Source organism: Giraffa tippelskirchi, chromosome 10 (assembly GCF_054371585.1).
Source record: "Giraffa tippelskirchi isolate mGirTip1 chromosome 10, T2T-mGirTip1v1.2.pri, whole genome shotgun sequence".
In the NCBI taxonomy this organism is placed as follows: domain Eukaryota; kingdom Metazoa; phylum Chordata; class Mammalia; order Artiodactyla; family Giraffidae; genus Giraffa; species Giraffa tippelskirchi.
This window is the reverse complement of record NC_137284.1, coordinates 82,106,212-82,120,436: the sequence shown is the minus strand read 5'-3', so window position 1 is coordinate 82,120,436 and position 14,225 is coordinate 82,106,212. Positions and strand designations below refer to the sequence as shown.

General features: G+C 35.0%; 1 protein-coding gene across 2 annotated transcripts in view; it reads right to left on the bottom strand.

Annotated features, from left to right (window-relative positions):
• Positions 1-14,225, bottom strand: part of SEMA3D (semaphorin 3D) — a 217,772-nt gene that overhangs the window by 80,278 nt on the left and 123,269 nt on the right. For both annotated transcript variants that reach the window (XM_081536535.1, XM_081536536.1), the window contains 2 exons: positions 9,824-9,886; positions 192-311 (listed from right to left, as the gene is read on the bottom strand). In XM_081536535.1, coding sequence (XP_081392661.1) covers positions 192-311; positions 9,824-9,886 — 183 coding nt within the window. The remainder of the gene's footprint in view (positions 1-191; positions 312-9,823; positions 9,887-14,225) is intronic.

Here is a 14,225-nt window from a genome sequence, read left to right as displayed (position 1 = left end):
GTTTTTATTAGGTGGATAAAGCAGATAATCAAAATGGTAATAATCTATAAAGTGGTTGGGAACATAAGTTCTTACTCAGTTCATACAGAAAATGCTTCAATTTTTGTATTCAAATCTACTTATTTTATGTCATAGGCAGTAAGTAATAAGCTATTATAGTAAATTGTTTTCATGCTATTTCACAATATTACCTCCTTGTAGATTCCAAGATCAATATATCCACATATTGGATGAAATGCTCCAGTTCCACACACATAAACGTGAGTTTTGTTATAGGGTTGAAGTACTCTGATGAAATTTGCACATTCTGTCTATTGGGCATAAAAAACATAAAAGCATTAGCATACAATTCAGGTATTTCAGAGTATCATTCATACCACCTGCTTTCCAAGTAGATTAATCATCAAAAGTAAGTGCTAAAATAAAAAAGATTTATGAGAAATGCTTAACACCTGACTTAGCAAAGGAGGCAAAACAAATTAGAAACTATGACTTGAAGCTTTTTTTGAAGTTTTATGGTTTTGAACTAACCAGAGTACCAGAACGCACATTTCTACAGTAGGACTCAACGGGACCTACAGAATGAATATATACAGAGTATGAAGGAGGTATCTATACTTACTTTCAAGAATTACCTACAGAACCAAACCCAAACCAAACGCTATGTTCTGATGTTCCTACATTTTCTGTCCCATATATATCTTACTGTGTGCAGTTTCAACTGAATCAGCTACACTAAACATAACAGTTAACACAGATGTCTTCCTATATATTATTCCCTTCTTATTTTTCAGAATGCCCTACCACTTTATTTCCATTTTTTCAATGTTACAGAGCCTTTAAGACTTAGCTTAATTCCAGCTTATTCCAAGAACTTCTTCTATTTCTTCCATAAATATTTTTTATGCCAAGTCAAAATTTTAAGAGACTAATATTTCTGCCTCTTTTCCAAATGCTTGGGCCTAAAAGTATTCTTTAAAATGTGTATCTTTATAACTTAATTATTTTCTATCCCCAAACTGCTTGTAAATAGTGACTCAATTTTTCAGAATATTCATTCTTATTATTTTCAATTCATCTCCTCTAAGCCATCCCTTATCTTTACATAATTACAGGAAACAATTTCTTAACTAACTTCATGATTCTTGGACCCAAAGACTCCAAGAAAACAGCAGATGATAACTTAGCCGATAGGATTATGATTGTTATGTGGATTAAAATCAAGTATATAACACTTAATAATTGCTTATCACATGCTCTGATTTTGATCTATACAAAATAATCAGTTTCTCAGTGGCTGTTCCGATTTTCAAGGAAATAGCTATTTCTGCATAGCTGTGGTACAGAGTTGCTAGTACGTAGTTCTTTTTTGTCCAGCTGGCCTGGCAATCTTATGTCTCAAGAATTTGTAGATCCAAGTGAATAAAATCTGCACATTCTACTACAGAAAAATGTTACAAAGAACTAACTTACTGAGTTTTCTGCTCTCTGCTTCCTTACAAAAAAAGCAGTTGCTTAAGGCTAAATGAGAAGACAGTATCAGTCCCTCAATTAGCCATAGAAGAGAAGGATGTTTATCATGTAGGGAGAGTCAGAATTCTCTAATAGCAGCAGGACAACTGCATATGGTTACATATTTGTGCTGCAAAAAAAGAAAGCCCTATTTTAAGATATGCAAATCATATGGTAGAATCCTTAATATCCTGAATATTTTCATACATTTAATATATATTCTCATATAAGTATTATTTGTAGACTCCTAAGAAAGGAAAATTTTATATTCATTGAGACAATTTATCTGGCAGACAATCTTAACAAAATCATATTATGTTTTTCACCCTTCCATTAAGGTATCTGATGAAGAGAATTTATTTTTTATTGACACAAAAGCACTGTAGAAAACTAGCTTCATGTTCTTTTATATCATGTTAGACAATCACAAATGAAAACTTAATTCAGAGAGAAAATTCACTCTACTAATGGTTTTGAACAAATGGCTCAGTAATATGAGATAAGCCAGGGCAAAAAAGAGTAAAAATGTAGGTGATCATCAGATAAATTCTAATAATGGCTTCACTGGTAGGGTAAGAGATTCTAATATTCTCCAGCCTTCATCTTGCTCACTCATGTTCAGTGAAGGAACTTCTATTTATTAATCTTTTCCCTATGAAGAGGTTTATGCAAGGGTAAAATCTATACAAGGAATAGTACACAGGGAGGGGAAGAATGTAGAGGGATATGCCTGGAGTGAGGTGAGATTGACTCACTGCTAGTAATTACATCATTTTTCAAAAGCTCTGTTTTAGCAGAGTCATAGAATTTAGAGAAGAATGGTTATGGAGTGAATATTTATGTCCTCTCCAAATTCATAGGTTGAAACCCTAACACCCCCAGGGTGATGGTGGTCGGAGGTCAGGTTTTTAGGAAGTAGCTAGAAGACTTTTGGGAGTCCCTTGGAAATGAAAGAGATCAAACTAGTCAATCTTAAAGGAAATCAACCAGAATAATCTTTGGAATGACTGATGCTGAATCTCCAATACTTTGGTGACCTGATGTGAACAGCTGACTCATTGGAAAAAAAAACCCTAATGCTGGGAAAGATTGAAGGCAAGAGAAGAGGGAGACAGAGGATGAGATGGTTGGATGGTACCACCGATATAATGAACATGAACTTGGGCAAACTCCAGGAGATGGTGAGGGACAGGCAAGCATCGTGTGCTGCAGTCCATGGAGTCGCAAAGAGTCAGACACAACTTGGCAACTGAACAATAACAACAGCCTTAAAGAGGTCAGGAGTCTGGAATCCTCCTGATGGGATTCATGCCTTTATAAGAAGAGACCAGGGCACTTGCTCTCACTCTCTCTGCCCTGTGCAGATACCACTGGAAGATGGCCACCTATGAGCCAAGAAGAGAATTTTCCCTAGAAACCAAGTCGACCTGCACTTTGATCTCGGACTTCCCAGGCTCCACAATTGTCAGAAATAAACGGCTGTTGTTAAAGCAGCCTAGTTTATGGTATTTTGTTATGGTAGCTCAAGCCGACTAACACAGTAATTTTACAAGACTTTGAAATAAATATTTGTATAAAGAAATAAAACAACTGTCTTTCCAGATTATAAATTATGAAGTCCAAAAGATTAGAGACTGTGAGACACAGCACTGTTTAAAAAGGCAAATAAAGCCCAGAGTGAAACATCACACACAAAGGAGATATAATTTGAGTGATGATAAAGAAAAAGCTCTGATTCACACCTAAAACATTCTACATTCTTTAACTTTTCTGGGAGTGCTTTATTAAGATGCAGCCAGCCCTGGAAAGTAACCCATTATGCTAGTTCCTGACTTGGTGAGATATTACCAAGGATTTATTTAAGAAATTCCTCCCTTCTCTCAGATTGGGCTTCCGTGGAATAGAACACTGTAGGGATAGTCCTGAATTTTCTGACTCAGTTTACCCAAAGCTCTGCCCAAAGTGTCCTGTGATGAAGTTGATGGCAGGAAGTTCTCTAAGAAGACTGGAGGCAATAAAAAGGCATTGGTTACCTGAAGGAAAGAAACCTGGGAAAAGATTCTAAAAGATAAAGTCTCTTATTTTAAATTTTGCCTAGGGTGGTCATTTCAGCCAAACACTAGTGCCTCAAGTGAAGCAAAAGTCTTTCTCTTTTAATTTATAACATTTTTTTAAGGCTCAAAGATTCTGTGTTTTCTTTTTGTGCACAAGTTTCATTAAGTTTTGCTTAAATAGCATGGGCAATAATTAACTTGATTTAATTCACTTAGCACCCTGTATAGCTATTAAGGGTGGTGTAATTCTGTGAGGCATGAAGAAAGAAAACTCTGAGAAACAGCTTTTTTAATTTTCCCTGAAAGCTGACTAATTTATAGCTATTGCCACAATGGTAAGGGTTGCTGCACGTGATCAAACAATTCAACTCAGTGAGTGATATACTCAACCTTGGAAGAGAACTGAATTTCTACCTACCTACTCTCTTTCCCACCTCCTCAACTCTCCACTATAAGACAGACAGAAAAAGACAGAATTAAAAACAAGTACCAACCTTCTGGGCTTCCCAGGTGGCACTAGTGGTAAAGAACCTATCTGCCAATGCAGGAGACTTAAGAAATCAGGAAGATCCCTGGAGAAGGGCACAGCAACCCACTCCAGTATTCTTGCCTGGAGAATCCCATGGACAGAGGAGCCTGGAGGGCTATAGTCTATGGGGTCGCACAGAATCAGACAGGACTGAAGCAACTTAGCACGCATGCACACATAGTAGTAATGGCTCAGTGGTAAAAGAATCCGCCTGCTAGTGCAGGAGTCTCAGGTTGGATAAATGGGTTGGGAAGATCTGATGGAGAAGGAAATGGCAACGCACTTCAGTATTCTTGCCTGGGAAATCCCATGAACAAAGAATCTCATGGGAGGCTGCTGTCCTTAGCGTCGCACAGAGTTGGACACGACTGAAGCGACTTAGCATGCACACACACACACCGATTTGCTGATTTTTTTCAAGTAATATTACTCGTTTCAATATCTACCTTTATACACATTTCTTTTTGTTGTTGCTGTTCAGTCGCTAAGCCTTATCTAACTCTTTGCGACCCCATGGATCGTAGCCTGCCAGGCTCCTTACATTATGAGAGTTCCAGGGCAAGAACACTGGAGTGGGTTGCCACTTCCTTCTCCAGGGGATCTTTCCAACCCAGGGTTTGAACCCACGTCTCCTGCATTGGCAGGTGGATTCTTTACGACTGAGCCACCAGGGAAGCCCCATACACATCCTTACACAGATATATAAATAGATATACAGCTAAATAAATAAAACAAATATAAAACTTAATACTTAGAGAAAAGACAAATACCTATTAGTCTATGTATTAACATCTAGAACTTGTTTCCCGCTAATACTTGGAAAAATATTAGCAAAACAGAAGTACTTGTAAGTCTTTAATCTTAAATGTAGTTCAATTAAATCCAATACAGCTTTATATGTGTTTCTGATAACTGACTTATAATCATTAATTTTAATTTATTAAGGTGATACATGAAAAGACACTTATAATTAAGAATCTGATCAGTTTTTGTGTTTAGTATATTTTGCAGAATACTGTGATCTTCAATTTTTTTTGATCATTTGCCACATGCTTATCATTGTGGTACATCTTAGGTTTGTCAGGTAGAGCTCTGTTAAAATTCAGTCTGCAAAGGTATCTATTTAGGTCTTGTAATATTGAAAACATTTTAATAAGTTGTCAACACTTCAGAATAAGTATATGAAAATCCAAATATCACATTTTTCTCAAAAATGAAATATCTAACAGATTTCTACCACTTACGGTAGAAGGGCAAAAAAAAAAAAATTAAAGGAAAAAAATTGAGAGATGTGCCTATAAAAGTCTAAACACCAAACAGGAAAACTAGGAAAGGATATTTTTTACATGAGTGGGACACAAAGTAATCATATATGAATATAAATCTTAATTTTACAAATACATAAGATATTAAGTGTTTATAGCAATGAATGAATTTCAAGTTAAAAACAAAAATAATTTTGTTTTTGTTGGCAAAAATTAAATATATTAATTTCATTCATTAATGTATTAATATTAAGCATTAAGTATATGTTGTATATAACATTAGCAAGGGTATGGGGAAATATACCCTCTTAAGAGCTTGTACTGCTAGTTGAAGTATAAGAAGCTTAAACTTTCTGGAGGGCCATTTTACAATGCATAAAATATTTTATATCCTTTGACCAGTAATTCTACCTAATAACCGAAGATGTTCACAATATTTATATATAAGGTTTTTCATGTGTGGCATCATTTACAATAGGAAAAACTGGATATATACCAAAATTCTAACAATAGGGGATTGATGAAATAATATATAAAGGAATGCAGTGCAGCTATTAAAAGTAGTGTTATAAAAAGAAATTTAATGACATGGGAAAATGCTCATGGCAGTCTGTGAAGTGAAAAAAAAATGTTTTAAGGGACTATGTATACAATGATTTCATTCTGAAAAATAGTAAATAGATAAGATAGAGAATAAACATCAAAATGTCACCAGCTATCTCTGGGTAATGTTCATGGGGAAAGAAATATTTACAGATGAATCTATATATTTTGCAAACTTTCTGCAATGAACACTTTTTTTACTTTTAGATGTTCTTTAAATGGAAAATAAATGTAATCAGAGAACTTTAGAGACGGAAGATCCTTTAACTCTATGCAGTGTCTCTATTGACAAGGTTGTGTGCCTTGATAGTTAAGCTGATGAACAGCCCAGGCTGCCCATACCCCATCCATTCTTTTGCCAGGACTGAGCTGTTTACCCCACTGTTCTATTGCAGGACCATCTAGTGACTTTCTGTTGAATAATATTCTAAACAGAAACAAAATAGGCCAAATAGCTTCCTATCGCCTCTTCCTTCCCTGGATTAAAACTGGGGACTGTACTCAAGCAAGAGGACTAGTTCTCTTCTGTATCCTGTTTTTCCACCCCCTCCCCACATCAACTAGCTAACTTTCATTATGGTAAATAATTCACTATTTTTCAGTTATATAGTACCTTTGTGTAAAGGGACAGTCTTTCTAAACACTTGTTAATTCTCAATACACTCTTGGGAAGTAGGTAAAAATTACTAGAGACAGGAGAGAGAGGGTAACGCCAAAGGTAGTAAGAGATGAAAATAAAACCACACACTATCTCAGTTTTCTGTTGACCAAAATCTGTGTAATGATGTAAAATGAGGATCTGTGTTATGGTGATAGTGAAGAGAGAAATGGTTTGAGGGATTCAGTTTGTAGACCTTACACATAAAACTCAAATCTTGATGTGTAGATTATAGTATTTCATAAGAGCACAGGTTGTGGGGCAAGCCTTCTGGATTTAATTCCTGGCTTCACTATTTACTGAATACGTAATATTGGGCAAGTCAGTTAATTGTTCTGGTCTCAGTCTTCTCATTTGGAAAATGAGGAATAATAATAAAATCTAATATATTGTTTTAAGGATTAATCAAGATTATAGGTATAAAGCATTGAAAGCAGTTCCTGGAACATGGTAAGTACTATAAATATGTTACCTATTCTTAGTAACTCTAAAATATAATATTATTTTAAAGGGACAAATGAAAAAAGGAGACAGATACTTTTATTACTCATAAATACTTCAACAGCAAACTTTACAGACTTCAGTAAAAAGAGAAAAGCTCCCCCAACCTCTAATCCTAAATTAACAGTAAGTGTTAGAGGTGACTGCTGCTGCTGCTGCTAAGTCGCTTCAGTCGTGTCCGACTCTGTGTGACCCCATAGACGGCAGCCCACCAGGCTCCCCCGTCCCTGGGATTCTCCAGGCAAGAACACTGGAGTGGATTGCCATTTTCCTTCTCCAATGCATTAAAGTGAAAAATGAAAGGGAAGTCGCTCAGCTGTGTCCGACTCCTAGCGACCCCATGGACTGCAGCCCACCAGGCTCCTCCGTCCATGGGATTTTCCAGGCAAGAGTACTGGAGTGGGTTGCCATGAAGTGACTATCAGCTCTCAAATACAATTGAATTGGAAGAATAGATTCCATATACTGGTTCTTATGTGCTGTCTAGGACACTACCTTCAAAAAAGTTTATCACTCTTTGCTTTAACTTAATAAGAGGGGCAACTGAGTTACTATGTAACTGGAATTAGTGAACATACTGAAATAAGAACACTGATACAATTAAAACCACTGATTGTCTGACCTTGAGAGCCTATCCCTTATCTATTCCATGGGAAAACTGACACTATTTCATTGCAGTACATTTAAAACAGCCTTTTCCTTCTTGCCTCTTCATCAGACACTCAATACTAGTGAAATACAAAACATTAAGATGTTCACACTGTTTATGATAGGCTTTTATTGTTATGCAACAAAATAATTTTGAAAAATCATAACCAAAGCATCTATTTTCCCCATGAGTTCAAAAAAGTACTGTTGGTCTTTCAGACCTGGGCACCTGCTCCCAGGGTACCTGACACTGAACTGGGTGAAGAGATTAGAGACATAAGAGGAAGAATATATTCTAAATTAGTTTAATCTCTTTCATTTCTAGTAAAATAAATATAAAAACGTTTTCCTGTTGCATTTGAAACAAACAGCCCCTGATATATTTCTGCTAACACTAGGTGCCTGAAAAGATCACATTTAACACCGATTGAATACAAAATCGGGCATAACCAAAAGTTTCTTTCTTTTGTTTTGATTATTTTGTTTTGCAGGACAATCATCCTTCAGTATCCTCAGGGCATTGGCTCCAAAACTCTGACAGATATCAAAATCTGAAGATGCTCAAGTCCTTTATATAAATTGGCAGAAAAACCTCTACATATCTTCCCATATACTTTATCTCTTTATTACTTTTAATACTTAATACTATGTAAATGATACATAAACAATTGTAAATATAATACAAACAATTGTAAATACAATGTACACACTATATAAAAGTTGCCAGAAGGCAGTAAATTCAAGTTTGTTTTTTGAGAATGTCTGGAATTTCTTTTTTGAAATATTTTGATCCATAGTTGGATATATGGATCAATATAACTCAAGAATATAACTATACATATTTAGGCTCTTAATAAATACTTGTTGAGTAAATGAATCAACAAATGAGTGAATAAACCAGTTGTTACGAGGCTTCCCTGCTGGCTCAGATGGTAAAGAATCTGCCTCCAGTGTAGAAGACCTGGGTTCAGCCCCTGGGTTGGAAAGATCCCCTGGAAAAGGAAATGGCAACCCACTCCAGTATTCTTGCCTGGAGAATTCCACAGACAGAGGAGCCTGGTGGGCTACAGTCCACGGGGTCGCAAAGAATTGGACACAACTGAGTGACTTTCACTTTCATTTTTCACTTTGGATTGGTAGGCTTCTACGCTTCCCTTTAAATTTATTAAGCAACATATCATGTTGCTTTACCTTTATCACAATATTAAAGTGAGAATTTTTTAATCTAGTTATGCTTTCATACAATACACACTATTTGCTGTTATTAAGTATAAGGGCACTGCTCAGTTTAATATTCTTGGGTTATAGTGGTTAGGGGAAACATTCCAGGATGATGCAAAGGAAGCCTCATGATGTCCATGCTTTTGCCCAAAGTTGGAACTTTGTCATCTTGAGTTATATTCAGGGGGTGACTTATTTTTTCAAAGAAGAGCAATTCTCCCTATCATTACAGTGCAAGAAGTCAGGGCAGAATACAGAGCATCTAACCTGAATCAGAACTTTCAGATGACAAGAGGTGGTCAAAGCTTTAGCATCACGGGAGATTAAACAGGCAACACAATTGGGCGGAGCAAATAGGACAACTTATCTTTCTTAGTATCTCTATAGTGCCTACTTCTGAAAGAATTCTTGTAGTTGTAGGTTTAATTTCACCCAAAATTAAATATCAAGTGTGTGTTTGTAATGCTACAACAACTGATGATTTTGTGTGCATTCACAAAATACACAGATTAGATAAAAATACACAATTCTAGAAATATAGTATTTCCTGATAGTTTATTTTTAAATATTTTAGATGTATTTTTGGTATTTTTTTGTGAAGAAAATACAATCAGAATTAACACTTTAGGAAGTGTAGTATTTCTAAATTTCTGAGAATAATGTCATTCATTTTGGCAAAGTAGATTTTATACTATATTAATTTTACACAGAATATTAGTGTGGTTGTAAAAATAATACACTAATGCCATTCATTCAATAAAACTTAATATAAATATTTGCTATCATATCAGTACCAGTTTAACAAAGATATTTTTTAAAGTCTCATACTTACATTGGCATCTTTCCCGGCTAATTTACACAATTCCACCCGTTCCTTTGCAGCAGGCCAATAAATCTGTAAAACATTTCAAGGTGTGTTAGAATCTGAATATTTAAAACACCCTACAATTCTAATTAGGAAAGGGTGTGAAATTAAAGAGTGGGTATCAAGCCAAAAGCATGTTGTTAGCTATGATTTAACAATTTTGAGATTTAAATATTTTCTAAAATCATTCTAAAAAGATTATAAGAAAAAACTGGCAGAAACATGCATTTCTAAATGTCAATATTATAATTTCTTTTGAAATTTATTTAATAATAGATAAATCATGTGGTATAACTTCTTATTGTGACTTCAACAGAATTTCAGGTTAGCATTTGCTTTAGGTAAGAGATTCTTTTTACCCTGTTTTCTTTTCAGAGCGGTAGTGCACTATAAATGTTCAATGAGGTGTGAGAAACAGCTCTGTCACAAGCATAAGTTATCACTCCAAGTCAAAGACCAGTGTGAAATTGTTCATAATATTTAACACATATAGAGCTGAGACACACCTTTCATTTAATTAAACATTAAAATAGGATGATAAGCATTATCTTATTTAAATCTTTCAGTGACCTTTAAAATAGCTATACATACTCTCACCATTTTTGTGTCAGAAAATTTCTTCATATAGTCATTAAACAGCAAGTCGAGGACCATGAGACTGGTTTGCAACAGAGCCAAAGCATGACCCAAAGTCTGTCCCTTGAACTGGGAGGGGCGAGGGAGGTCTCAAACACTACATAATAAATATTATTTGGGCAAATGCATACAGACAAAGGCAGTAGGCTCCTTGATTGATCACTTTTAATCAGCTTGAACAGTCCTGAATTTACCACAAATAATTTGTCTTGTTTTTAGTGAACTTTAGAAGTTCTTCCAGGAAGTTTTTCAAAATAAAGCCTAAACTGTTGTAATACTCCATTAGCTTACAGAAAGAATTGCTCTTTGTTAAGCTATAGGCAAGAAGAAACAAGAAAATCAAGCTCTGAGTAGCTTATATGTTCCAAGAGTTCCTGACAAACTTTTGTTATGTTTCCCACCAATGTTAGCAGAAAATATTTTAATAGGTGAGGAAAAAGGAAAATATCCTGAAGGAATACACTGAAAGAGACTTGTTAAACCTGGAATTGAACAAATGATTTAGAAGTCATTAATGTTTATATGATATTATATTCATAGTCAAATATTAGGGTTTTATGTTTCTGAACAAAGAGAACATAGAATAGAACTTACATTCTTTGAATAGATGTATATGATGTAATTACTGTGATTTTTAAATGAAGGAGGTTGTTTATTTAGAGCATTTTTTAAAGAAAATTTGGCCACATCACATGGCATGTGGGATCTTAGTTCCCTGACAACGGATTGAACCAAAGCCCTCTGCATTGGAAGCCCAGAGTCTTAACCACTGGACCACCAGAGAAGTCCTACAGCATATTTTAACAACTACAAATCTAACCAAAGAGAGTACACAGATATGGTTGCTGATCCAGCAGCAGGCTCAGGTGACCAGCTAACATGGATGTGGCTCACAATAAAGACCTAAAGATGCTATTTGTCCAGAAATGGTTTAAAACACATTCACGTGATTTTGAACAATTGTTCAGTCACCCAGTTGTGTCCAACCAACCCTTTGCAACCCCGTGGACTGCAGCACGCCAGGCCTCCCTGTTCCTCACCATCTCCCAAAGTTTGCCCAAGTTCATGTCCATTGCATCCATGATGCCATCCAGCCATCTCATCCTCTGACACCCTCTTCTCCTTCTGCCCTCAATCTTTCCCAGCATCAGGAACTTTTCCAATGAGTCAACTGTTCACATCAGATGACCAAAATACTGGGGCTTCAGCTTCATCATCAGCCCTTCCAATGAGTATTCAAGGTTGATTTCCCTTAAGATTGACTGGTTTGATCTCCTTGCTGTCCAAGAGACTCTCAGGAGTCTTCTCTGGCACCATAGCTCGAAGGCATCAATTCTTTGGCGCTTTGCCTTCTTTATAGTTCAGCTTTCACAACTGTACATAACCACTGGGAAGACCATAGCCTTGATTATTCAGATCTTTGTTGACAGAGTAATGGCTCTGCTTTTCAATACACTGTCTCGGATTGTCATAGCTTTCCTGCCAAGAAGCAATCGTCTTCTGATTTCATTGGTTCCAGTCACCATCTGCAGTTATTTTAGAGCCCAAGAAGAGGAAATCTGTCACTACTTCCACCTTTCCCCCTTCTATTTGCCATGAATTAATGGCGCCAGATGCCATGATCTTAGTTTTTTTAAAATTTAGTTTTAAGCTGGTTTTTTTCACTCTGCTACTTCACCCTCATCAAGAGGCTCTTTAGTTCCTCTTCATTTTCTGCCATTAGAGTGGTATCATCTGCACATCTGAGGTTTTGAACAACAGCCAGCAATAAAATATGAATGGACTACAGCAATGAAAAGCAGTATAAATGGACCTCAGCAATTCAGTTTTAGTGAAAAAAGTATATTCCTCAAAATGACCAACAGCATAACCTCCTTAGAATAATGTTAAAAACAACTAAAATAAAAGGCACTTTTTAGGTATGTATGTACATACAATAAATACATAAAAACAAAAGCAGAAGAGTGATGAATACAGGATTCAGAAAGATGGCTATCCAAGACTAGTAAAAAGACAAAGATTAAATTACCAGTAAAAAAACCAGATTTTAGCTTTTGTTCTGGATGGTGTGTTTTCAGATATTTATTTATTAGCTGTTTTTAATTATGTAAATTAGTAAATGAATCAAAATGCACCATGCATAATCCAGATGACAGACAACAGTCTCTCATCAACCTGAAGTCAAGAAGTCCTAAATCAATTAATATATGAAGAGCAAAAATAAACACTGTAGCTATCAGGAAATTTGAGAGTTTCTTCAAGTTGTTTTATTTTATTGTTTATTTTTATTTTTAGTTACTGGCAGCAAAAACACTAAACTGAGTGTACTTCTTGCCCCTTTAAAAATAACACCTTGAATTTATGGAAACTTTGCTTCAAATTTGAACTTATGAGCTCAAGATATCATCTTTTATCTTGCTGATTAATTATTATTATTTTTAATTGTAATAAAATATGCATAACATCAAATGTATCACCTTAGTTATTTTAAGCATATAGTTCAGTATTGTTACATATATTCACTTTGTGCAATCTCAAGAATTCTTTCATTTTTCAATACTGCAAAGCTATATTTGCTGATTTTTTTGTGTAACAGTGATTTTACAAAGGATAACTTTGTATCATTGGAATAAAAATAAATGGTACACGGAATGCATATCCACAGCACTTGTTTAATCACTAGCTCATTTTGTTTGGTCTCTAATCTAGATTAATATTTCTTTGAATCCTTTCAGTATGTCAGATCTTGCTCTTTTCTGTTTTATATGATGGTCAGATTTAATCATATTTCAGAGATAAATTTATAATAAATATTTGTAGATTTGTTCAGACTTGAATAGCTTACTGGTATTAGTACTATACAATAAAAAAAAAAAAAGGAAATACAGGAGTTTTTCATATTAAGTGTGACTTAAAAAAAAAAGAAAAAGAACATCACTGGGTTCTTGCTTTTACCTTAAACCAATGTACTGGGTGCTTGAGTTGAAGTAAATTATGAGATAAATGATGTTTCTAAAATTGATTTTTAATATATTTATAGGAGCTTCAAAAAGGAGTTATCTAAAGATTGACAAAATGTAAAAGCAATCTTTTTTTTTTTTTTATAATTTTTGAAGTCTAAATCAAAGTTCCAAGGTTAGCACAGATTACTTACTGTTCATTACTCATTTGCTCATTAAACACACAACTATGAAAGGGCTTCTGTATATGTGGTAAGTGGAAATGAGTTGGGAAGACAGTTCTGTAAACAGGGTAATGGCATTTCCACCAAAGATGTAAACCTAGGGAGAAGGGAGCACGGAGGATGGGGCCAGGATGCTCAGGGAGCCCTAGAAGCACTATGTGGGAAAAAAGTCCCTACCAGTCCTGACTTCTGAGCCATTGTTTTAAATTACTTGATCTTATAGTTTCAACTCTAATGTAATAGTTTAGTTTAGTTTAATAGTTTCAACTCTAATTGTGTCTTAAAGACTTGACAATAATATAGTAATTGAAGATTCTTTTTTCTCTTTGAAAAGGTGCACAAATTTTAAAAGATGTTTAAATGGTTTTGTTGTACATTTTGAGTTATTAACTTTAAGTCATACAATTTTAAACTGAATTATGTCACCCTAGTAAATGAAGCAATTAATACTAAAATGACAAGCTTTCAAGAATTGAGTTTATGATTAGTGGGTAAATGCTATACAAGGATATTCAAGCACTGAAAATTTGTTGGGCTTCAAAAACCAAT